Raw genomic sequence first — 23,735 nt, 5'->3', positions numbered from 1 at the left:
AGAGAAAAGTCAGACATACACTGGTTCTCTGCCTAAATGGCCATTCAATAGCTAGGGCAGGGCCAGGCCAAAGCCAGAAGCCATGAACTTCTTCTGGCTCTGCCACATGGGTGGAGGTGTTTAAGCGATGTTTTACAGCTTTACCCAGACACATTACCAAGGAGTTACATTTCTTTGGAGTATCCAGGACTCCAACTGGTGCACATAATGCGATGTCAATATTGCAGGTTAAGGCTTAACCCACTACACTACAGGGCAGGCCCCTCATTGGGCCTTTAAATAAATACGTAAATGAATGCCAAAAAAAAAAAAGCATTTAAGCGAGAGACGGGAATATTAGAAGAAATCTTAATGCCTCCTGAGTGGGGTGGGGGTGGGGGGTGGGAGACACTTACCTTGGGGCTCTGCGTTCAGGAGCTGCAGGTTGATATACTGACAGAGCAGGGTACTGGGACTGCTGACCAGCGACGGTGCTGACCCCTCAGTCACGCACAGTGTTTTTCCACTAAGGCTCAGTAAGTCGGTTTGGTTTTGTATTTCTAGAAATAAAACAAGAATTCTTTCAGGGTTAAATGGTTAACAGCTCAGGTCATCCACTTTACTATGTATATATATATATACATATATATATACACATAATAGTTATGACTATTATGTACACTTTAACAATGATGATTTCCGCTTAATTTGTTACCAAAGGCCACTGCTTTTTCTATACCTTAATGACATGCAAAAGTATGGAATATTAATACTGCAACACAAATGCCGTACTATCTGTAACTTAAAATACAAAACTTTTCCCCTTATTTTATGTTAACATATAAAACTGAGATCCAATCAAGATGGCGGCAAAGGGTACAGACATGTTTGAGATGACAGAAAATTATTAGACAGGGTAAAGAACAGAGAGCAGATTACAGAAAAAGTTAGGGGTAAGGAAGTCAACAGGGAGGTACCTGGAGAACCCTTGGACACAGGAAAGAGGTGACAATGGCAGAACTGTGTAACAGAGAACAGAAACGAAGCAGCCACCCATGAACTGTGATCCGGACTCCAAGATAACCAGGCATCCAGAGGCAGCCACAGAGCAGCCCTTGCAACAGCCAGGTGGGAGCTTGGGTTCACACGGGGAGCTCGGGAGGTGAAGGCAGGCTGGGACTGGCCAATCCTGCCAAATACTTTGGCCCAGCAACGAACAGAAAGGGAGCTGTGGACTCCACTGGGCTGACTGGTGGTAGTTCGGAGCTAACAGCACAAGGATCAAATGCCGGAGGTGGGCAACTATTCCAGTTAGTCACACCCGGCTGGTCTCACAGAGCGGACAGCGCCAGTTTCACATCCTACAGGGGCTGTGTGGTCCCTGGATCAGAAAGCCAACAGCCCCGGCTCTCAGGCAGTGCTCCACTGAGTGCCAATTTGTGTGTTTACACAAGATCAGTGCTGCTGCTAAACCAGGTATCTGGGACAGTTGGTGACTTCCTAACACGAACTTGCATTATTTTTAACATATTGTTTACCCAATACTATGTCAATTAATTCCATAATGTTGTATAATGATACTGAGGCCTTGTTGGGGCTTTTAACTGACTGGATCTTTACTCTGTTAGACCTATCTTCAGACCATAGAAGGTCTCCCCAAGAGGCCACTGAACTTACTGGACAATAAGACGCTGAACTTTATGCTAGGCAGGTGTTTGCAAGCAATGAATCTCAACTGAACTTGAACTATGGTTATGCAACAAGGTGGAGGAATCCACCATGGGGGGAGGGGTATGGAAGGGGTGGGGGGGATCCCCAGCGCCTATAAAACTGTACTACATAATATAATGTAAGCAACAATAAAAAAAAAAAAAAAAAAAAAAAGAAAACTACACTAAGGAGAAAAATACACCAAACAGGATTGCTGTGTCAAAAGTTAAAAGAAAAGGCAGAGGCACAATGAATGTTGCTGAAAACTTCCTGGTAGAGGAACAAAAGCCTCTACCAGCCCCAGAGTTAACTGAGGAAGACACTGAAAAAATGTGGGACATAGAACTCAGAAAACTTATTATAAAGTTTCTGACTAACAATGAGAAGCACGTAATACAAGAGTTCAAAGAATTTAAAGAATTTGTTGCACAGGAAATGAATAAAATGAAAGCTGACATTTCAGAAGAATACAGTGGAATAAATTAAAAGTACAGCAGAGAGTCTGAAAAATAGAATGAATGAAGCAGAAGAAAGTATACCAGAATTGGAAGATATTTCCTGTCACCAAGCGGAAATAAACAAAAAGCTAGAAGCAGAGCTAGGCCAAGCTAAAACAAACATACAAGAATTAAAAGATACAATTAAAAGGCTCAACATTAAGAATTATGGGAGTTCCAGAAGGTGCAGAAAGAGCAACTAGGACTAAAGGTGTATTCAATGAAATAATAGATGAAAACTTCCCTAACCTAGAGAAAGAATTGGGAAACAACATCCAGGAGGGGCACAGGACTCAAAATAGGGTTGAAAAAAGTGACCTTCACCAAGACGCATGATAATCAAGCTCTCCTCAGTTGAACACAAGGAAAAAAAATCCTTCAATGTGCAAGTGACAAAAATCAAGTGACTTATACAGGAACCCCAATCAAACTCACAGCTGACCTCTCAGAGGAAACACTACAGGCCAGCAGAGAATGGAGTGATATATTCCAGACTCTAAAAGGGAAAAATTTCCAGCCCAGAATAATATATCCTGCAAAGCTCTCCTTTTTGAAAATGAAATAAAATTCTTCCACAATAAATTCCAAAAATTCATGTCCTCCAAACCAGCCCTAAAGCTAATACTCAAGGCTGTTCTAGTGAAAGAGGAAAGGAAGAACAGCTACCAAAACCAAAGGCATATGTGGAGAACACCCCACTGAAAGACTAACAGAAGACTCAATCAAAGAATAGCACATTACTAAGATGACAGAACCAAACTGCCACCTATCCAATATTAACATTGAATGTAAATGTTTAAATTCATCAACCAAATGCCATAGATTAGAGGAATGGATCATAAAACAAAACCCATCGATCTGCTACTTACAGGAGTTATACCTCACTAACAAAGATCAGAGGAAACTGAAAGTTAAAGGATGGAAAAAGATATTCCAATAGAATGGAAGGAAAAATGTGCAGGGGTAGCCATTCTTATTTCAGATGACATAGACATTGATGTGAAAAACATTAAAAGAGATGAAAAAGGATACCCTATAATGATCAAGGGATCCATTCAGCAAGAAGATATCACCATAATAAATATATATGTGTCAAATACCAAGGCACCTAGCTACATGAAACAAACATTAATAGACTTAAAGGGAGAAATAGACTTCAATACAATCATAGTGGGTGACCTTATTACCCCTTTAACATCAGTGGACAGATCAAAAAAACAGAAACTCAGCAAAGAAACAACAGACTCACCCAAACTCTAGAGCAAATGGAATTAGTTGATATCTATCAAACCTTTCATCCTATACACAGAAAATCCACTTTTTTTTCATCAGTGCATGGAACCTTCTCCAGATCTAACCATGTTATAGGTCACAAAACAAGCCTCAACAAATTTTAAAAAATTGAAATTATACCATGCTTCTTCTCAGATCATCAAGGAGTGAAGTTAGAGACCAAGAAGTCAAAACATCCAAGAAGACTTGCAAACACATGGAGACTGAATAATATGTTACTAAAAGAACAATGGATCAGAGAAGAAATCAAAGGGAAAATTAAAAGTTTGCTTGAAACAAATGAAGGCATCAATACAACATATTAAAACTTATGGGACACAATCAAGGCAGTATTAAGAGGAAAGGTCAATTCAATCAGTGCTTATATTAGGAAATGAGAAAAGCAGCAAGTAAATCAGCTAACCTTACAGTTGAAAGAACTAGAAAAGCAACAGTAAAGCAATTCCAAGATTACTAGGAAAAAAAAGAAATAATCAAAATAAGGGAGGAAATAAACCAAATAGAGACCAAGAGAACAGTACGTAAGATCAATCAATCAATGAGCTGGTTCTTTGAGAAAATCAACAAAATAGACTCCCCACTAGCTCGACTAATCAAAAAAAGGAGGGAGAAAATACAAATCAATAGCTTCAGAGACAAGAAAGGAGATATAGCAACAGATACCTTAGGCATACAGAGAAACACCAGGAACTATTAAAAACAACTATATGTGAACAAATCACAGACCTAGAGGAGATGGATAGATTTTTGGACACATACAATCCACCAAAATGAATCAAGAAACAATTAACAATCTAAATAGACCTATTACATGCAATGAGATGATCAGTAATTAAAGCCCTCCCAAGGAAAGTCCTGGACCAGATGGCTTCACTGCTGAATTCTACCAAGCATTTCAAGAGGAACTTACCCCAATCCTCCACAAGATTTTCCAAACAACAGAAAGAGAGGCAATCCTTCCAAACTCTATGAAGCTAATATCACCTTAATACAGAGAAACAACAGAAAAAGAGAACTACAGACTGATATTCTTAATGAATATAGATGCAAAGATCCTCAATAAAACACTAGCCAACAGGATCCAACAGTACATCAGGCAGATCATTCACCCAGACCAGGTGGGATTCATTTCAGGCATACGGGGATGGTTCAACATTCGCAAATCAATAAATGTGATACATCACACAATAAAATGAAAAATAAAAACCATATTATCCTCTCAATAGCTGCAGAGAAAGCATTTGATAAAATCCAACACCACTTCATGCTGAAAACCCTAAGCAAGATAGGCATAGAAGGAACATTCTAAAACACAATGAAAATAATTATGAAAAACCCAATGCCAGTATCATACTAAATGGAAAAAGACTGGAAGCCTTCCCACTAAAATCTGGAACTGGACAGGGATGTCCACTGTCACCACTACTCTTCAATATAGTATTGGAAGTCCCTGCCAGAGCTATTAGGCAAAAAAAAAAAAAAAAAAAGAAAAGAAGTAAAGGAATCCAAATTGGAAAAGACATGATTCTTTACATAGGAGAACCAAAAGACTCAGTCAAGAGACTATTGGAACTCATAAGAGACTTTGGAAGAGTAGCAGGATACAACACAAGTCAATGGCACTAGTGTACACAAATAATTCAATAGATGAGAAAGAAATTATAAGTACAGTCCCCTTTAAAACAGAGGGGTGGCACTCAGAGATAAAGGGTTGTAAATTTCCTTCTGGACTCAGGAGAGGAGCTTTCTCTGGTCCTTATCTAGTTCCAGCCTCAGTTACTTCCTCACTCACTGGGTTGTTGGGGATTTCCCTGCTCGCCTGCCTAAAACTTTTCTATTCTTCAATTGTTAAAACACAAAGTTCTGTAAAAACCATACTTAACCACCATATACTGCAAAGTTTAAAGTCATCAATTTATGACTGTTAATGCTAAACAAAATGTAACTGCATAGAAACTTTGATCTTAAGTTTGTATTCAGCTGTTATATATATGATGGATGTTAATGTTGATTCTTCCATTGTTCCTGTGCCACTCTGATTTAGGTTAAACTCAAAAACATGTTAGCTTGGGAGGAAAAAAAAAGTTTATAGTAGTGGGTTGTGTATATACTAAAATTGAGATGCTAAGGAAGTAGTTACAGCATGTGCTTAAGAACTCGCATTTTTTAACATATTGGTCACTCAATACCATGTCAATTAACTACATAATGTTGTTAATTTTGATGTTTCTCCCTGTTATTGAAGTTGTGTAGTGACATCTCATTGGAAGAGATGATATTCCACCAGCTCTACTTTCAGACCACAGATGGTCTCCCAAAGAAACTGCTGAATTTATCTGGACAATAAAATGCTGGACTCTATGCATGGTACATACCCGCAATGAAGGAATCATGACGGGATATGAACTATACTACTGTAACAATATGGAGGAATTCAATATGGGGGGAGGGCTTGGGGAGGGATTAGGGAAATCCCAGAGCCTATGAAGCTGTGTCATAAAATGATATAAAATTTAAAAAAATATATAAAACTATTCCCTGTATTATGGATGCAATTAAAATATCATCATATATCAATACTCCAAGCTTCATTACAAAAAGCTTATACTCAAATATGAGAAATTAGCAGATTAAAATGACTCATATATGTAGAAAAAGCAAGATACAGAGAATATATCTAGTGTAATTTCATTCATACAAAATCAAACATTGCTTGGGGATGGAACAGAGATGAGTGGCCTGTAGTGGCTATGACCTGAACAATAGTGCATGGGCGTGCACTGAATAAAGTGGTGTTCATCAATGGCTGGAGTAATTCCTTAGGAAAGAGGGAACAAACCCCATCAGGCACTAGATATCCAAGCCCTGCCTGGGGTCCTAAAGCATCTTCTCTCAATGATATCATACTCATGGCCTTGTGGAAAGCTCCCTGGGACCAACTGACAGAAGAAACTGAAGGCTGCCTGTGGATGCTTTGTACAGTGTGTTGCACGAGCAAAGGCAGACACAGCTCCTCTGATGCTGGTCCCCTCAAGAACAGTAGATCTGGCTGTGTCAGTACAGCTAGCACTTCATTTGGTCTGCAAGGAGAAACAGCCACAGCAATGGATCTGTACTGATTCACAGGCATGGGCTGCAGGTGGGACCCAACAGAAAGTCAGTGTCTTGGAAGGAACACAAATAATTTACAGCTCTTATTACGCAACATTCTTGACAATAGCTAAAACTCTGAGTCTGTCCCTGGTTTATTGCCAAGATGGTTTGTGTGGTTTTTTTAATCTCGTTTATTAGTACCTTCCTAATCACGATTAGGATTCAGTTTTCCCGTTAATTGGTTGTTTGTATTTCTTCTTTAAAAGTAGAAAAAAAAAAAAAAAACCTTTTGAATCGAAAAGCTTCTGAAAATACAGTGAAATTTATCTAAGTATTAGTTCTGAGTCTACTAACATAAACTGCTAGGAACTGGGAGGCTTAGACAGCAGCTCCGAAGGCCCAGAAGGGGAGTTCTCTTTGCCTCTTAGCTTTCAGAGACTCACAGCAAGCTGCACAGGCGCTCAGCATGCAGCTAGCTACATCGCCGCAGCCTCTGCCTTTGCCACCACCGGGAGTTTTCCTAGGCGCTTCCTGCATCTTCCCAGTCATCCTCTCATTTGGACAACAGGCCCACTGCATCATCCTACTTCAGTGTGACTGTATCTAAACTATCTATATGTGTAACCATCCTATTTCCAAAGAAGGTCATACACTGAGGTCGAGGCAATCGGCAATTCAACACCTAACAGGGGGACTGAACTAATTTATAATGTAGAAAGATTCATTCACTGTGTTTTATAAAGCCGAATCTCGACAAGGAAGTCTGAATCCCCAAATCTACATGAGTAATAGGCAAGAGGGCAGGGTTAGAGACTTCACTGCCGATGGGGTTCAGTGCCTTAAATGAAGATGTGTACCAGCCTGCCTCCGGTTGCGGACACAGACATTATCCTACTTTCCACATACCTGTTGTACCATGAAAGACAGCCAGTTCTGTACTTTTAACACCAAAAATGCTAGTGATGACACTCTTCAGTTTTAAAAGGTCCAATCTGTTTTCACCCTTTGGATTTTCCAGAAGCAAGACTCCACCTAAGAAGTCACAAAAAGAAGATCTTATTCAGAAAAATAAAATTTAGATCAGTATATAACATAAATTAATGCCCTCAACAGTGTTTTGGCAGCTCTCAGCTCTCAGTAGATGTACTACAGGCACAGGATTCCACTAGGCAATCTGTTCTTGTCCTTTCTTAAATTCAAAACTTAATATTTTTGAGCTGTTTGTAAATTACCATAGCTCAGGTTAAAAATAACATCGGAGGGCCCAGTGCGGTGGTCTAGCAGCTAAGGTCCTCTCCTTTAACGCTCTGGAATCCCATATGGGCGCCAGTTCTAATCCCGGCAGCTCCACTTCCCATCCAGCTTCCTGCTTGTGGCCTGGGAAAGCAGTCAAGGACGGCCCAAAGCCTTGGGACCCTGCACCCACGTGGGAGACCTGGAAGAGGAGTTCCTGGCTCCTGGCTTCGGATTGGCGCAGCTCCAGCCGTTGCGGTCACTTGGAGTGTGAATGATCAAACAAAAGATCTGAGCATTATTTGAAAAAAAGTCTTCAAGTGACCCCTGATATTGACTCATATAATTACAGACAGTTACTTTATTGATTTACTGAAGTATCTTACTTTGAGGTAACTGCAGAGAAACATGCAACAATAGGAAATAGGGGGATACAGTGAACTCTTTATCAGTTTCTCCCACTGGTAAAATCTTATAAAACATGTGGCATAGCCAGTAAAGCCACCACCTGCAACTTGAGTATCCCAAATGAGCACTGGTTAATGTCCCAGGTGTTCCACTTCCTGTTAATGGCCTGGGGAAAGCAGTGGAAAATAGTCTAAGTGTTTTGGCCCCTGCACACATGTGGTAGGCCCAAATGGAGCTCCTGGCTCCTGGTTTTACTCAACCTAGCTCAGTCCCGGACTGTCACCGTGGTCATCTGGAGAGTGAATCAGGAAAAGGAAGATGTCTCTCTGTGGCTCTCACTCTTCTCCTGAAGCTCTTTCAAATAAACAAATAGGGCCAGATGCAGTGGCCTAGTAGGTAAAGTACTCGCCTTGAACCCGCTGGGATCCCATATGGGCGCTGCTTCTAATCCCGGCTGCCCAGCTTCCCATCCAGCTCCCTGCTTGTGGCCTGGGAAAGCAGTCTAGGACAGCCCAAAGCCTTGGGACTCTGCACCCGCATGGGAGACCTGAAAGAGCTCCTTGCTCCCAGGTTCGTATCGGCGTAGTACCAGCCGTTGCAGTCACCTGGGGAGTGAATCATCAGATGGAAGATCTTCCTCTCTGTCTCTCCTTCTCTCTGTATATCTGACTTGGCAATAATAAATAAATAAATAAATAATCTCACCAAAAGGCAAACAACAAAAAAAACCTAGACTACAAAAACTATAGTGCAAATCTATAACCAGGATATTGACATCAAAGCAATTCAATATTTAATCACTGAGCAGCATGTGTGTTTAGTGCTATTTAGTTTTATTACCTCTATAAAATCTTGTATCCGTCACCAGCATCAAAATACAAAACAGTTCTGTTAGCACAAGCATCCTCATGTGGCTTTGAAATATCTACCACTGATTCCTTCCAACTCATTCTCTCCTTAATTCCTGGAAAAAATCTTTATCATGAAAATTTTATCTTTTAAGAATGCAACATACCAGGCCGGGTCATTACAGGCTTTAGCACCTGCTGGCAAATACTGAGGTGAGACGGGCCACACTAGACTGGACCGCTGCACCCACCAGCACACGTGAGACTGGGGCTGGGGGTGAGCCTAGCAGGGGAGTAGCAGGGACTTCACTGCTGAGCCACTGCTCAGGGCTACAACACCTCTTGGTCTACATGAGAACTGGGTTAGGGAGAGAGCCAGGCTGGTATATCCGATTGTATCCACTGGTACGGGCATGAGACAGAATAAAGGCAGGCAGGTTGGGCTTTGCCACAGCATCATCTGGCAAGTGCTGGGACTGGGGGCAAGTCCTGTTGAACTAGACTGCAGAACCACCTGGAAAGTGCAATATCCAGGGCAGTGAGTAGGTCCAGGGGGAGGTCATGGGTTCCTCTCTGATGGGGTACAATTCCCACTGGTGAGCACGAAAACTAGGACTGGGAGTGGACCTGGCCAGACAGAAGGTTAATGCACCCACTGGCATGAGTGCATGCTGGAGGGTGGAGTTGGTTGGGCTGAGTTAGGCTTCAATGCCCAATGTATATGAGATCTCAATGGGATGTGGGGCAGAACAGACCAGGGCACAGAAACCAGAGCTGGGGGATCAGTCTAGTGGGGGTTATTGGGGGTCCCTCTGACTGGGCTGCCACTCCCATTGTGGTATGGGGGGCCAAGGGTGTGTTGGGCAGGGCTGGGCACCCATTGGTTTGCTGAGAATGGAAGGCAAAAAAGCCTGATCAACTGCCCCAGTGAAGGTTGACAAATATCTGAACTAACGAAGATTCTGAAGTGGACTATGACAGCCAATCAACCTTGGAAGGATTTCCTCATCCTTGCAGTGACTGTATCAGCAGCATCTCAGAACTACAGAAACCACATGAGCAGAAAATGGTCCATAATGGGGACACAAGGATGACATCAGGTGGCAGTTCCCCAATTCCCCAGTTAATGCGGCAGTTGGGTGGCTGGGCATGGCTTCCCCTCTTGTATCTCCCTCCCACCATACACAAGAAGAAAACGTGTAAATAACGATCTCACCAACTATCCCCTGACCCTCAACCCTTTCCACGCTGATCAGCCATGTAAAAGAATGCAACATAATGTTAACCATGAATTACAGAACAATCTGGAACATTTTCTTCAGTCAGGATTAATCTCCGCATTAATTAGTAGCTGAGTTGTATTCTATGATGTGGGAGCACCAGCGTGTTTAGCTATTTTTACTTGTTGAAGAATATCTCAATTGTCTCCAGTTTTGAGTAATTACGAATACAGTCCCTATAAACATTCATGTGGAGGGCTTTTGCTTTGATTTTTGTTTGGTGAACATGAACTGTCAGTTTTCTGGAATGCCTAGGAGTGCAATCGCTAAATAATTAAGGCAGGCACATGTGTAGCTTTTAAGGGCACTGCCAAACTCTTTTCCTGACTGGCTGTACCACAGTACATTGCTACTAGTGATATGAGATCCAGCACTCCGCATCTTTAGTCAGATTTGGAATTGCCAGTACTTTGATGGAAAATGGGTTTACTATGCAAATGATAATCAAAAGATAGCTGATGGGACAGTATTTTTTCAAGTTCACAATCCCTCATCTAAAACCCTGTTATTATGAAATATGAAATACATTTAGAAATCCAATTTTTGTTTTTTAATTTTGGGAACGCTGAAGGCATAAGTATCTAATAATACATTCCATTATCAACAGCATGTCTCCAAATGCTATAGTCTGATCTGTTAACAGATTAAGATTATACAAATGGCTTTCTACCAAGTTTTACAGTCTGGATTTTTTTTTAACATTTATTTTTATTGGAAAGGCAGAGAAACAAAGATCTTCCATCTGCTGATTCACTCTCCAAGTGGCCACAATGGGCAGAACTGAGACGATTCAAAGCCAGGACCCAGGGGCTTCCTCCAGGTCTCCCACGTGGGTGCAGGGTCCCAAGACTTCAGGCCATGCTCTATTGCGTTCCCAGGCCACATGCAGGGAGCTGGATGGGAAGCAGAGCAGCCCAGACATGAACTAGTACCCTTATGGGATCCCAGCACTTGTAAGGCAAGGATTTAGCTACTGAGTCATTGTGCTGGACCCGCAGCCTGAACTTTAAGTTGTCACTATTTTCTAACCATTCTGGTTCTAATCTGTATTTCCCCTAAGTCAATCTAAATTATGCTAATGATGTTGATTATTTTCACACAAATTTCTATTACTTGTGAACTCTTCCTGGAAAATTTTGTTCATATCTTTTCACCATTTTCAAATTGGATTGTTTTGCTATTGAGTTTTAAAAGGTCTTTGTAAGTTCTTTGTTGGCTATGTTATTTATAAAAACCTCAATCTATAGCTTTCAAAATTTTCTATTCTTAGGATGAAAAAAACTTAAATTTTGATGATGTTCAACTTATCAATTTTCCATTTCATGGACAATCCTTTTGAGGTCAAGTTTTCAACTCTACCTAAATGAAAAACCTGGAGTCTGTTCCAAAAATATTGGCAGACAGCTTTGGCCACTTGATTAGGTAACCTTAATTAATTTCACCCATTGCAAAGCTGATATTGTTCTTTTTTAAAACTACCAGGTTATATATTACAGTATCTGGCACATGGCTAGTTTCAGATTGAAAACCATGGGGGCTAGCACCGTGGCATAGCAGGTTAAGAAAAGTGAAAATTCACACACAGGTTTTCACAGTATGCTTGCCCCACGAACTTCCTGAAGATTTCTGGTAGTTGCATTTAGCACGAGAGAGAGAAATAAACCCGCTTTATCTTAGCCACGGTATAAACCCATAAAATTGAAATCATAAGAGATAAACAGGCTTAACTTAAAAATGCCACACAAACCATGGAATCCTTTTGCTCTTACCTTGCTCGCTGCCATTTGCACAAATGCTAAGATTGACATATGCACAAGCAGGGCCAGGCAGAGATGATCCTTTGGTGAGTGTAATCTCCAGCTCAGACCCCTTTAACTGAGCATATGACATCACATCAGTGACTGCAGCATCTGACCGCAGTTTACCAAATCAAGTAATAACAGCGATTACGACTTTTCGGCATGAACATACTGAATCTTATTCAAGAGTTGAGAATTGCAAATGGTACCAAGTTTTTTAAATCCTTGTTCTTCTAGGCAAGCCTTTTTTTTTTTCTGATTATATAAGCGACATGTACTTATTTTTAAACAGAACAAACAATTCAACTATATCCAAAATAAAGAATATAACTAAACTGCCACTCACTCCTCTGAAAAGACAGCCAGCTGCTTACAGCCCCTTCTTGTCTTTCTCATTTATCCCATAAAAAAAAGCAGGAATGACACAGAGAGAATGACTGAACAACCGATTGAGACATACTGCAAATGACGCTTCGGGATTATGGCCAGCTAATTCCATGTCTTAGTATCAGACCTTGACATGGCAACAGGAGATGTTGCTGTGGTTTAATGTTCAAATTACTATCTAAGAGCTAAAAGTTTTTTCAAAACAACTGCTGCTTGTTTTTTTGTGATAACTACTGCAATCCCAAGCACTGGTTTTTGTTTTGTTTTAGATATAATGGGTCCACATGGCCATGACTTCCTGGCAAATCTCATGTACGCTCAGGGATATTTCTGCCAAGAAAAACTGTTGTGAAGCAGTTCTGCCTTTCCTTGCACATCCCTTTTGGACTTCACTCTGATCCTACACGCTAGTGTCCGGAGAAAAACTTCAGGCCTTAGTAATATTCCACCCTAGTTGGGGAAGGAGTATCAAGATGCGAACATTTGCAATCTTTGAGTAGTTCAATACAACTCACCTGGGTTTTTTCTTGAATCAGAATTTTATCTGATGTAGAAACTGGATATGGTTTCAAGGGAGCCTTTATGGTGGCAAATATAAACTCCGTGTGGCTTTCAATGATGTCATTCAGATACCGCCCTTCAGACAATGCTTTATAATAAACTGTTATTTCGTCTGTAGGAACCAGATTGCACTGCAAGTACAAGCAGAAAATTGAGAAAGAGAAGCATATTTTGTCAATTAAACTTGAAGTAACTGTGGGACAAAGGCTGCTGTCCTGTCCCGTGCCACGTTATCTGTACGGACACTGCAGGACACAATTTACTGTTTTGTTTAACAAAAGGTAGGACAGCGTCAGGTCTTAGCACACAGCACAAGCAGCACTTCCGGAGTGCTGAAACCAAGGAATAACTAAGAACCCGCTCACAGAGCGGTGAACTGACACAGACCGCACACGATAGAGGCTTTGTGGGCTCTCTCCCAGACTCCAAGGCCTTCCCCAGCTCCCTGCTGAGCGGGTCTCCTCTGCATCAGAGTCCTGCCCCACTGACTGCACCTCTGTCCTTCCTCCGAGATGGTCATCTTGGGTCACCTTCTCTCCAGTCAGAAGTATCATCCGCAGAACACGATTTTGTGGAAGCCCAAGAGACTTAACAGGATGCAAAGGGGTCTAGCCTGGTCAGATCTGGCTTGGAAGTACTAAGAGGGGAGTGAAGGGGACCTGGCCTCTTCTGCGTTCCACAACAATCCAAAGTAGTGGCTTATTCTTCAGCTGACGAACTGACCTTCTTGCGAAGTTTCTGAATGCGATTAATGACTTCCCGGGCCATTCCTTCATCCACCATTGACTGATCAGGGCTGATGTCTAAGAGCACCAGTGCCTGCGGGAACAAATAATGCACACCACCTTGTAAGGAAAACAAGGCGACTTAGCGTAACTCAGCAACACAGCATCTAAGATGGAACTCTGATGAGGTTATACAGAGCATCTAAAATGGAACTCTGACGAGGTTATACACAGCACTATTAATTCGTACAACAGAGCAAAAGAAACACAGTTCATCCAGCCTCTTCGTTACTTAGATGCTAGCCCACCCTCTCCAGGGAGACAGGCAGCTGTCCCTCCTAGGCCGATCATCGATCGCTGATCATTGGATAGATACTATCTTTTGTGAGACTCTTTCTCGCAAATCTGCCTTGGGCTCAGCCAATGAATGACTGCAAGTGCTCCAGTAAGATCAATGTCCGACCACAAAGCCTCTGGAGCAGCAAATCTCTTCACAGCAGAACCAGCAGCCACACTTCTCAAAGCAGTTCATTTCAGGCTTTCTTAAACCAAGACCCGTGGGTTCTTCGAATTTCTTTTTCTTTTTTTTTTTTTTAAGATTTATTAAATTTTTTTTTTATTGGAGAAGAGACAGAAAGGAAGCTCCCCAGTCAGATGGTTCACTCCCCAAGTGGCCACAACGGCTGGAGGCGAGGCAATCCGAAGCCAGGAGCCAGGAACCTCCTCCGGTTCTCCCTCGTGAGTACAGAGTCCCAAGGCCCTGGGCTGTCCTCGACTGCTTTCCCAGGTCAGAAGCAGGGAGCTGGATGGGAAGTGGAGCTGCCGGGATTAGAACCAGCAACCATATGGGATCCCAGCACGTTCAAGGTGAGGACTTTAGCTGCTAGGCTACCGTGCCGGGCCCTCTTTGGGTTTCTAATTATGATTCATGATACACATTCTACAACAGATCACATATTTTTGTGCGATTTAGCTAAGCTGCCATCTTTTACAATTACTATTTACTTTTCTATTTCATCTGTTCTCAAGGTTGCTATGATTATTATCAACACCATCACTTCTATTACTAAGTACATGATATAGAGTGTAACATACTCTATTGAATCCTTAGTAGTTAAGCATCACCCCATTTACATTTAAGGAAACTCAACGAGAAGTTAAAAAGCTTGCCTTGCTTCACAGAGGAGGTACAACTTATGAAGGATAAGCTCAAAGTTCTAACCAGGGGAAGGTCACTGCCACACACAGAAGTACCCCAAGCCACACCTCGGCAGGTAATCTCCTTAGTGTGCTATGGACTGCCCACTCTGATTGCTTCTAACACGCCTCCTCTTTCCTTCTAGCTACTTCTCCTTCTATTACTGTGTATCTTCCCAAAGAGCTCTGCACGTACTTAAATCATGTAGAAAGTCTTAAAGATGCAAATTTTTCTGTTACGTGACATGTTGAGCTCAGGGAGACTCCAGAATACCTCAGTTCCAGATGGGAGATCTTATAACCACTAGAGACACCATTCCCCATCGCGACAAAAAAGAGCCTGTACAGGCTCAACAAAAGACATTCCCTGGGCCCTGCACGGTGGCGCAAGTGGTTAAGGGTCCTCGCCTTGCATGCCCGGGATCCCATATGGGCGCCGGTTCTAATCCCAGCAGCCCCACTTCCCATCCAGCTCCCTGCCTGTGGCCCGGGAAAGCAGTCGAGGACAGCCCAAAGCTTTGGGACCCCGCACCCGCGTGGGAGACCCGGAAGAGGCTCCTGGCTTCGGATCGGCATAGTATCGGCCGTTGCGCTCACTTGGGGAGTGAATCATCGGAGGGAAGATCTTCCTCTCTGTCTCTCCTCTCTATATATCTGCCTTTCCAATAAAAATAAAATAAATCTTTTTTTTTTTTTTAAAAAAAAAAGACATTCCCTGACCACACCACTTTGAATGGGCCCTTCTCTGTACTCATTTCTACTCAGTAACTTCCCAGATAGAATACTAAGATTCAGTTATGCATTTCTTTATTTATTAGTATTTACTTATTAGTACATAATATCACAAACACGATAAAGACTAACCAGAGAGAAGTGTAATAAAGTCAGCCTAAAATGGGACAAGCTGTAAATACTGGTAAATTACCTCTCCTTTCATGTTCCTACCTCTTGGTTTAAAAAACAAACAAAAAACCAGGGATAGACCCCACTGCACGCATTGCCATGTTATCCACATGATAGTCCCAATTTTCACCCTTATACCAATTTTTACAACCTATCCACAACCATTCTTCACCACCCCCCCATTACCTCCCAATCCCCCCCCCCCCCGCACCCCCCTCTAAGATGTCCTTAGAGCAAAAGCCCTTCACTCTACAGCTGGCCCCTCCAGCAGAATTAGTGTTTTGTGATGTTGAAAATTACATAATCATCTACTCTTCATCCATAAAACCATTCTCTCCACTACCACACAACACCCACCCACCCCCCCCCCCCCAAAACCAAACACAAACCCCCCCACCCCACCCCAACCACACCACCCAACAAACACACACCCCACCCACCAACCCCCCCCCCCACAACAAACCCCACCAACAAAAAAACACCCACCAAACACCAACCCCAACCCCACCCCCACACCCCCAACCCACACCACCCCACCACCCCATCTCCAACAAAATCAATACAACCCCACCCCCCAATCATACAAACCCCAAACCAAACAACCCCTCACCCCACCACAAACCCCCCCCCCACCCCACCCCACAAACCCATCCCCCACCCCAAACTCCAACCCCAACACCCCCACCAATCACCCACTCCCAAACATTCCACCCAAAAACCAATCCCATTACTATACTACCCCCACAACCATACCAACATACCATAATACCATATCCTATTATATACACACCCCCCCCTTTTCTTTTCTTGAGCCTTACCAAGCACTACTACAAGCCCGAGAAGATCAGCGGAACAGAAGAGAAACACCAGAGGGAGCCCACACAGGTATAATCAACTCTGCTTTGACAAGAAAACTGAAAACAATCCAGGGAAAAATCTGGGTCTCTTCAACAAATGCTTTTGGGACAACTGGATAGCAGCCTGCAGATTTAAGAAGCAAGACCCACACCTGTCATATTATAAGAAAATCAACTCTCAAATGATCAAGGACCTAAATCTAAACCCAGAAACCATCAAACTATTAAAGGAAAACATAGGAAGCACACTCCAAGATCTAGGAAAAGGGAAAAACTTCTTAGAAAACACACCAAAAGCAAAGGCAGTCAATGCCAAAATGAACAAATGGACTACATCAAACTAAAAGGCTTCTGTACAGCAAAGGAAACAATAACAAAGAGAAGAAGCAACCAACAGAATGGGAGAAAAATTTTGCATACTACACAAGTGACAGAGGACTAATATCAAGGATTTATAAAGAGCTTCAGGAATCCAGGGACAGAAAAAACAACCCTGCAATTGACAAAAGAAATGAACAGACATTTCTCAAAAGAACAGGTTCAAATGGCTAACAGACATATGGAAAGATGCTCAGGCTCCCTAGCCAACAGAGAGATACAAATGAAAACCACGTTGAGGTACCACCTAACTCCAGTGAGACTGGCCTACATTGAGAACTCAACTAACAACACCTGCTGGTGTGGATGTGGGGAGAAAGGCACCCTCCTTCACTGCTGGTGGGAGCGAAGGCTAGTACAACCATTGTGGAAATCATATATTCTCTCTTATATAAGGAAACCAACATGGAAAATCTAACTCCAATAGTCCAATCCATACTTTTTTCTTATTGTTTATTTGCTTTTTTGGCTGTATCCCATGTGTTTTGATGTTTTTTATTTCAGTTTGGCTCATTCCAAATAATCTCTTTTCTCTAGTCAAATTCATCACAGGCTCATGAATTATATGATGGCATCATATTTCCCAAGAGACTTCTCTGTTCCCTTTTTGTCACTCATGTGTTAGTTACTGAGTGGCACTTTTTTTTTCATGGTACTGTAATTTGTTATTGATGTTGTTGTTGCGGCTGTTCTAACTCATACCAGTTGTTGACCTTGTTTCGTGGCTTCTCACTTATGGTAATGTGTAGGAAGGAGTACTGGGGTCTATCATATATAGACGTGGGGGTATAATGGACCATGCATCCCTGCATCCAGACGAAAGATGGAATCCCAATGAAACTATTAGACATGTGTAGACAATGGGATGCTGGACTGTCTGACACTGTCTGTACCAACAATGTCCAGGTACACTTAAATAAGAGACTGATAGAATGATGATTCCTTATGAAGGACTACACAATATTTTAACAAAATGGGAAAAATCTGACAGGGGGGTGGAAGTTTTGGGGGAAATCCCAGCCTACACAAAATTCAAAATAAAAATACATTAAAAAAAAAAAAAAGGAAGAGCTGCGGAAGACTCAAGAGATAATTTCCTCATGCCTCATGTCACAGTCACAGCTAAAGATGTACTACATTTTCTCTAGACTGCACTATGCCTCCGTGAAGACCAAGAAGTCGCCACCAGTGTCCTCTAATCCACATCAACACTCAGGTGAAAGTTCTCAAGTCCCATCTTCAGGGAAGCTGTGTGTCACCTCGAGTCACTCAGCTGGGCTTCCTGCACCAGGCTGTCACTTTCACTTGAGGCCCCAGTATTCTTAAAACTATTCTGTCCATTCGGACAATATGGGCTTTCAATTTAAAATAAGGCTGATTTCAGGAATCTTGAGGTTTTGGTTAGCTTGTTTAGCAGTTATTTCTAAAATTTATTTACTTTAAGAGATTTACTTGTTTGAAAAGTCAATTTCACACAGGCAGGAGGAAAGACAATGATGGAGGCCTTCCTCTGTTCACTCCCCCGATGGTAGCAATGGTGAGCTGAGCTGATCCAAAGCTAGGAGCAAGCAGCTTTTCCCCGGTCTCCCACTAGGTCCAAGGCCTTCGGCCATCCTCCATCGCTTTCCCAGTCTATAAGCAGAGAGCTGGATTGGAAGTAGAGAAACCAGTCCTCAAACCAGTGTCCATAGGAAATGCTGGCACCGCAGGTGGAGGATTAGCCTGTAATACTACTCCTAAGATTAACTTTTGACTTGAAAATAGATTATAAACATTTTGTTGCTTTAATATTTTGAACAGAATTAGTAGTGTCTTAAGTTTTAGTTGATGGTTTTTTATGAATTCTATCTAAACATCTAGAAAATCTTAGGGGCATTCCTTCCAATTTCCATAACCACTTGTCCGATTCTTAAATCCATATATCTTTCTACTCACAATGTGTGGAACTGTCAGAGTCCCAGGGATCCTGGTTAACAAACCCCTTGTGCTCCAGGAGAGCCTACAGAGAGGTCAAGAGCCATGCACGGGCCAAGTAGGATTCTAAGCTCAGAAGACCGCAAACTCCCATGCACCTTAACATGCTTTCTGCAGGTTAAGGAGAGCGAGCAGCTGATACTCCTAATCCCATTTCCTTCACGGGACTTAACAAAAACATCATTCTTTCTATAAAGTCTGTCAGCACCATTAGCATGAGTTCAAAGAACAAATATAGAAGTTTAGAGCTACAGTGTGATGTTCTTTTGGTAAGGCTGTGACTGTTATCACATCACAATCAAATGTGCAACGAGGGAGGTAAACCTGAGTTGTAACAGCATGCCTGCACCTATGAGCCCAGATACTGAACAGCAGCTATGGTACATGGAGAGGTCCCAAGTTAGGGTGACAGTTACTTTCTATGTTACCCAAATGACGTACAGTAGGCATTTTTATTAACAGGAGAAGGAAGAGGACATGACCGGACAGGGGCCTACTTGTGAGACAAGGCTGGCCTGTGGACATGAGCATGCCCTTGTCTGAGCAGAAACCTACCAGTCTTCTGGAACTGCTGCAGCGCCTCATCGCTCAGCTGCCTGATGGACGCCATCACTGTCTTGAAGGCTCCCTTTAGACGCTTCCCCAGGACCATGTGATCTGGTTCCGCCCTTAGCCGAATACCATACTTGTTTTTATCTGTAGACAGTGTAACTTTCCGAACATTCAGTTCCTATCATTAGAACACAAGAGAAAACAAAATTGCAAGAAATGAAAACATGTGTATTCACAAAATTATGGACACATCAGGGAACCTCCCTGATGGGCTGCAATTCCCACCAGGAAGCATTAAAATCAGGACTGGGGGGTGGAAATGGCTGGACAGGTGGTAGCACCAGAGAGCCTAATTGTGGGATGGATAGTGGAGTTGGTTGGGCTGAGCCAGGCTGCAGCATCCATTGGTGTGTGCAAAAGCCAATGGGATGTGGGACTAACTGGACCAGTCTACTGCACATACTGGCATGTGTAGCACAGTTCCTGAAGGGGTGGGCCGGGTGGGGGGTTTGAAGGTTGCTCCAACTGGACTGCAACTGCTGCTGGTACACAGAAGCATCAAGTATGTGGAAAGCAGGGTTGGGTTGGGCCATAGCATCCCCTGGTATGCATAAGAGATGGGGCTGGAGACAGAACTAACCAGCAACTGCAACTACCAGTGTGTGTGTAGGCTGATGTGGATGACAGACTGAGCCAGACCCGTGTACTGATTAGCACACAAGAGTCAGGCTGGGGTCACCGCAGACGAGGTTTCTCTGGGAATCCCCCCAACTGAACCATTGAACTCAGAACTTCAACCATGGAGGAAATTGCAGGTTCCATGGTCTGACCATGGAGTGCATGTGCCAGAGCTGGGCCTCCTTGGTTGCTAAAGAAGGTGCAGTGGATGGCATGCCCAGATGCACATGGGGAATATGGCAGTCCACTGGAGCCTGAGGAGGACATCTGGTACCACAGCAGAGGATGGAGGGCAAAACAAATTGGACAACTACGCCAGCCAAATGTTGACAAAAAATATCTGGGCAAATGGAGACTCTAAGGTAGAATATGTCAGCCAATGTACCTTGGAAGGATTTCCTTATCCACGGAGCAATGAAATCAACAGCATTTCAGAACTATCAAAACCACCTGAGCAGAACTCATGCAGCACACTCTACACTGGGGACCCTGGGATGACATCAGGTGACCATTCCCCATTCCTGGGGACTGGGGCTTCTCACCTTATCTCCTCCCTTCCCCTACATACAGGAAAAAAGAAAAACAAATTCTTTCTGTTTTCTATTGTCAATATTGGAGCTTGGAGATTTCTAGCAATCAGGTGACCACATTAGAATAGCTCTGCTACAGGCTGGGAATGGTGAAATATGTGTAAAGAAATGATTCCCCTGGCAAGTTAAGCTGCTATGGACGGACCCACAGGCCTGGATCAGCCACTTTTTTTCTGATATCAGGAGGACAGTCCTTTCAGCCACTGTGACTCCTAGGCACTCATCTCCTTCTTCTGAGGCTTGATGCCGGCACTCTGCACATATCCCAAGTAGTAACACCACAATGCTGAACACCCAGAAAAAAAAAAAAAAAACCAAAAGCAATAATCTTCATAACAATTGTTTAAGCCCCAAACAGACAAATCATCTACCTTACCTCAATGATGTACTTCTCCAAAGACTTGATATCTTTTAGAGCTTCTGGATCTTGATGAATAACTACAATTTCTTTCAAAGGGTACTAGAAGGAAAAAAAGGGAAAGCTCACTAAACGACCAGTCCTCTAAAGTCAAGAAAAATAGAATTACTTAGGCCTGTGTCATGTGAAATCTATATTCCAAACCTTGATTGGGATAGTCTTGCGATCTCGGATCACTCGTCCCAGTTCAATCACAGACTGCATCCTAGACACGGCATTCTCGGTTTTCTTGTCAATCAACTCTTCTCTGGTAAAGATAAGAATAGGAGGCAGATTAGATTGAAAAGGGAAAAAATGCAGGACAGTAGGCATGCTTGAGTGAAGGAGGAGACAAGCTGGAGGACCGGACAGTATGGAAAGATCTCCCTAGGAGCACACAGAGACATGCCCTTAACCCACCTGTCGGTTACACAGAGGTGCTCCACACTGAGCATTCTTCTGTGGCCCAAGGACTCGTATCAGCTCAGGTGGGAGAAGGTATGGAGGAGCCAGAGCAGGCAAAGGCCTGCTTTCTAGATTTCTTTACTGAGAGCCTGGGTCCTCTCTGCTCTATCAACTTATTCCCGATGGCCCAGGGCAGGCTTATCTGTATTTGATTCCTACCGAACACGAGGCAGCATGAGGTAGTGGATGCTGAGTGTGTCCTTCTCCTGGACAGAAACTGGGTCAATCAGCTGCTTTAGATTCTGGTACATCAGTTCAGTGAGGAATGGTGTATAGGGGGCCTACATGAAGACAGAAGACATCATGTTATATGTAAGCAGTTGTCGAACTCACGTTGAAAAACAACAATTCAACATTTCAGAGAGTGTCCCAGTCACATGCAGACATGGACATGCAGTCACTACACATGGCGTCTTAACAGGGAAATGACTGCACATCTATGAAGCACAGTGGCAGGCCTGCAGCCAGAGGACCAAGAGCATACATGACTTCTGGAGGATGGTTAAAGAAAGGAATCAGGGCCCTCTGATCACATGCCAGGTGATCTATTATGTGCAGGGAACCTAATGTCCCACACCTTGGAAATGCGTAAACTGCAGAAAACCCCACCTGCTTCATGGGACAAAGCCAAGCGATGAGGCAAGGCAGCATGCCCTGCGGGGGGGAAGGCCTGTAAGGCAGCATGCCCTGGGTCGGGGGGAGACCTGCAAGGTAGCATATTCTGGGCCTTGTAGAAGCTTTTCTGGTGAATGTTAAGAAGGTGTATAAGATTATACCAGAATATCAGAACATAATACAGGGAGTTAAAGCTGAAGTCTTTCCACTTATACATAAATTAGTCAATATTTTAAATGACAGGAGTACATCTCAAACCACTACATGTAATCTTTCTCAAAGAATTAAGCTAAAATGTTTGGAATGTGTTTGTCTGATCAGATGTGAGCCCATGATTCTCCCCAGACACAGTATTCTTACCTTGACCTATAGATACCCACTTAGATGTAAGGAACTACACTGCCAGTAATTAGGACAAAGAATCTAGCACAATATAGCCCTTACTTGCATTATGAATCATACTGACATATAAGGAGAAACTAGAGGGTTTTAATACTTCAATATGGAACAGCAATGAGCAGAGTAGGCCCCCAGACTACAGGGCTTTAGGAAGATGGCTAGCATCGCACCATTAATCTGCACAGAGAAAGGAGGACGCTAAACAAAGTCTCCAGGGCCGTCACACAATCTTCCACTCCATTTTCACCCTAGCAGAAAAAAAGCAGAGAGAGAAACAAACCATTATTCTTAAAAAAAAAATTTATCATAAAAAACAAGCTTATTAAAAAGAAAGACAACCACAGAGAGTAGAAGCAAGGAGAAATGGCCACCACCATCACCACCATCAGGCACCTGGGGTGCTGCCATTGCAGGGGTTCCACAGAGCAGGAGAAACCCAGGGATGTGCACCCCATGACAGTCTCTCTCAAAATGGATCAGATGGGGAATGGCTGAGGACCTGGGAGCTGAACATTGACTGTTAGCCTCAAGGTTGAGGGTAGGACGGTATATTCATATGCATCAAGACAGACAGTAGATAGAAGAAAATACCTTAAAGTAAGATTTCTTATCATTTAATTGAAAATTTATTTTGTTCACTCTAAATTCCTGTAATATCCAGACCTGGGATAGGCTGAAGCCAGAGGTGAGGAAGAAACCCTGGGACTTGGGACTGTGCAACCTAGGAACTACGGGCCTTTCTGTGAACAGCAGGGATCAAAGTACTTAAATCAACACCCACTGGTGCCCTCCAAAGTATACAATGGCAAAAATCTGAACTAGAAGCAGAGCTTGGAATTGAACACAGGGTGTCCCAAGCTTAACTGCTGTGCTAAAAATCAACTTCTCCCATTTTTTGGAAAAAAAAATTCATGGGG

General features: G+C 42.8%; 1 protein-coding gene across 1 annotated transcript in view; it reads right to left on the bottom strand.

Annotated features, from left to right (window-relative positions):
• Positions 1–23,735, bottom strand: part of IARS1 (isoleucyl-tRNA synthetase 1) — a 72,506-nt gene that overhangs the window by 6,634 nt on the left and 42,137 nt on the right. Inside the window, exons 22-32 of the mRNA XM_040963627.1 lie at positions 22,989–23,066; positions 21,964–22,085; positions 21,505–21,607; positions 21,319–21,402; positions 19,620–19,852; positions 17,882–17,913; positions 13,812–13,954; positions 13,043–13,219; positions 12,111–12,216; positions 7,479–7,604; positions 396–539 (exon numbers count right to left, since the gene is read on the bottom strand). Of these exons, the coding sequence (XP_040819561.1) occupies positions 396–539; positions 7,479–7,604; positions 12,111–12,216; positions 13,043–13,219; positions 13,812–13,954; positions 17,882–17,913; positions 19,620–19,852; positions 21,319–21,402; positions 21,505–21,607; positions 21,964–22,085; positions 22,989–23,066 (1,348 nt within the window). The remainder of the gene's footprint in view (positions 1–395; positions 540–7,478; positions 7,605–12,110; positions 12,217–13,042; positions 13,220–13,811; positions 13,955–17,881; positions 17,914–19,619; positions 19,853–21,318; positions 21,403–21,504; positions 21,608–21,963; positions 22,086–22,988; positions 23,067–23,735) is intronic.

Source organism: Ochotona curzoniae, unplaced genomic scaffold (assembly GCF_017591425.1).
Source record: "Ochotona curzoniae isolate NIBS_2020 unplaced genomic scaffold, NIBS_Ocur_1.0 scaffold_3208, whole genome shotgun sequence".
In the NCBI taxonomy this organism is placed as follows: Eukaryota; Metazoa; Chordata; class Mammalia; order Lagomorpha; family Ochotonidae; genus Ochotona; species Ochotona curzoniae.
The sequence above is the reverse complement of the archived record's forward strand: the minus strand, read 5'-3'. Positions and strand labels throughout refer to the sequence as shown.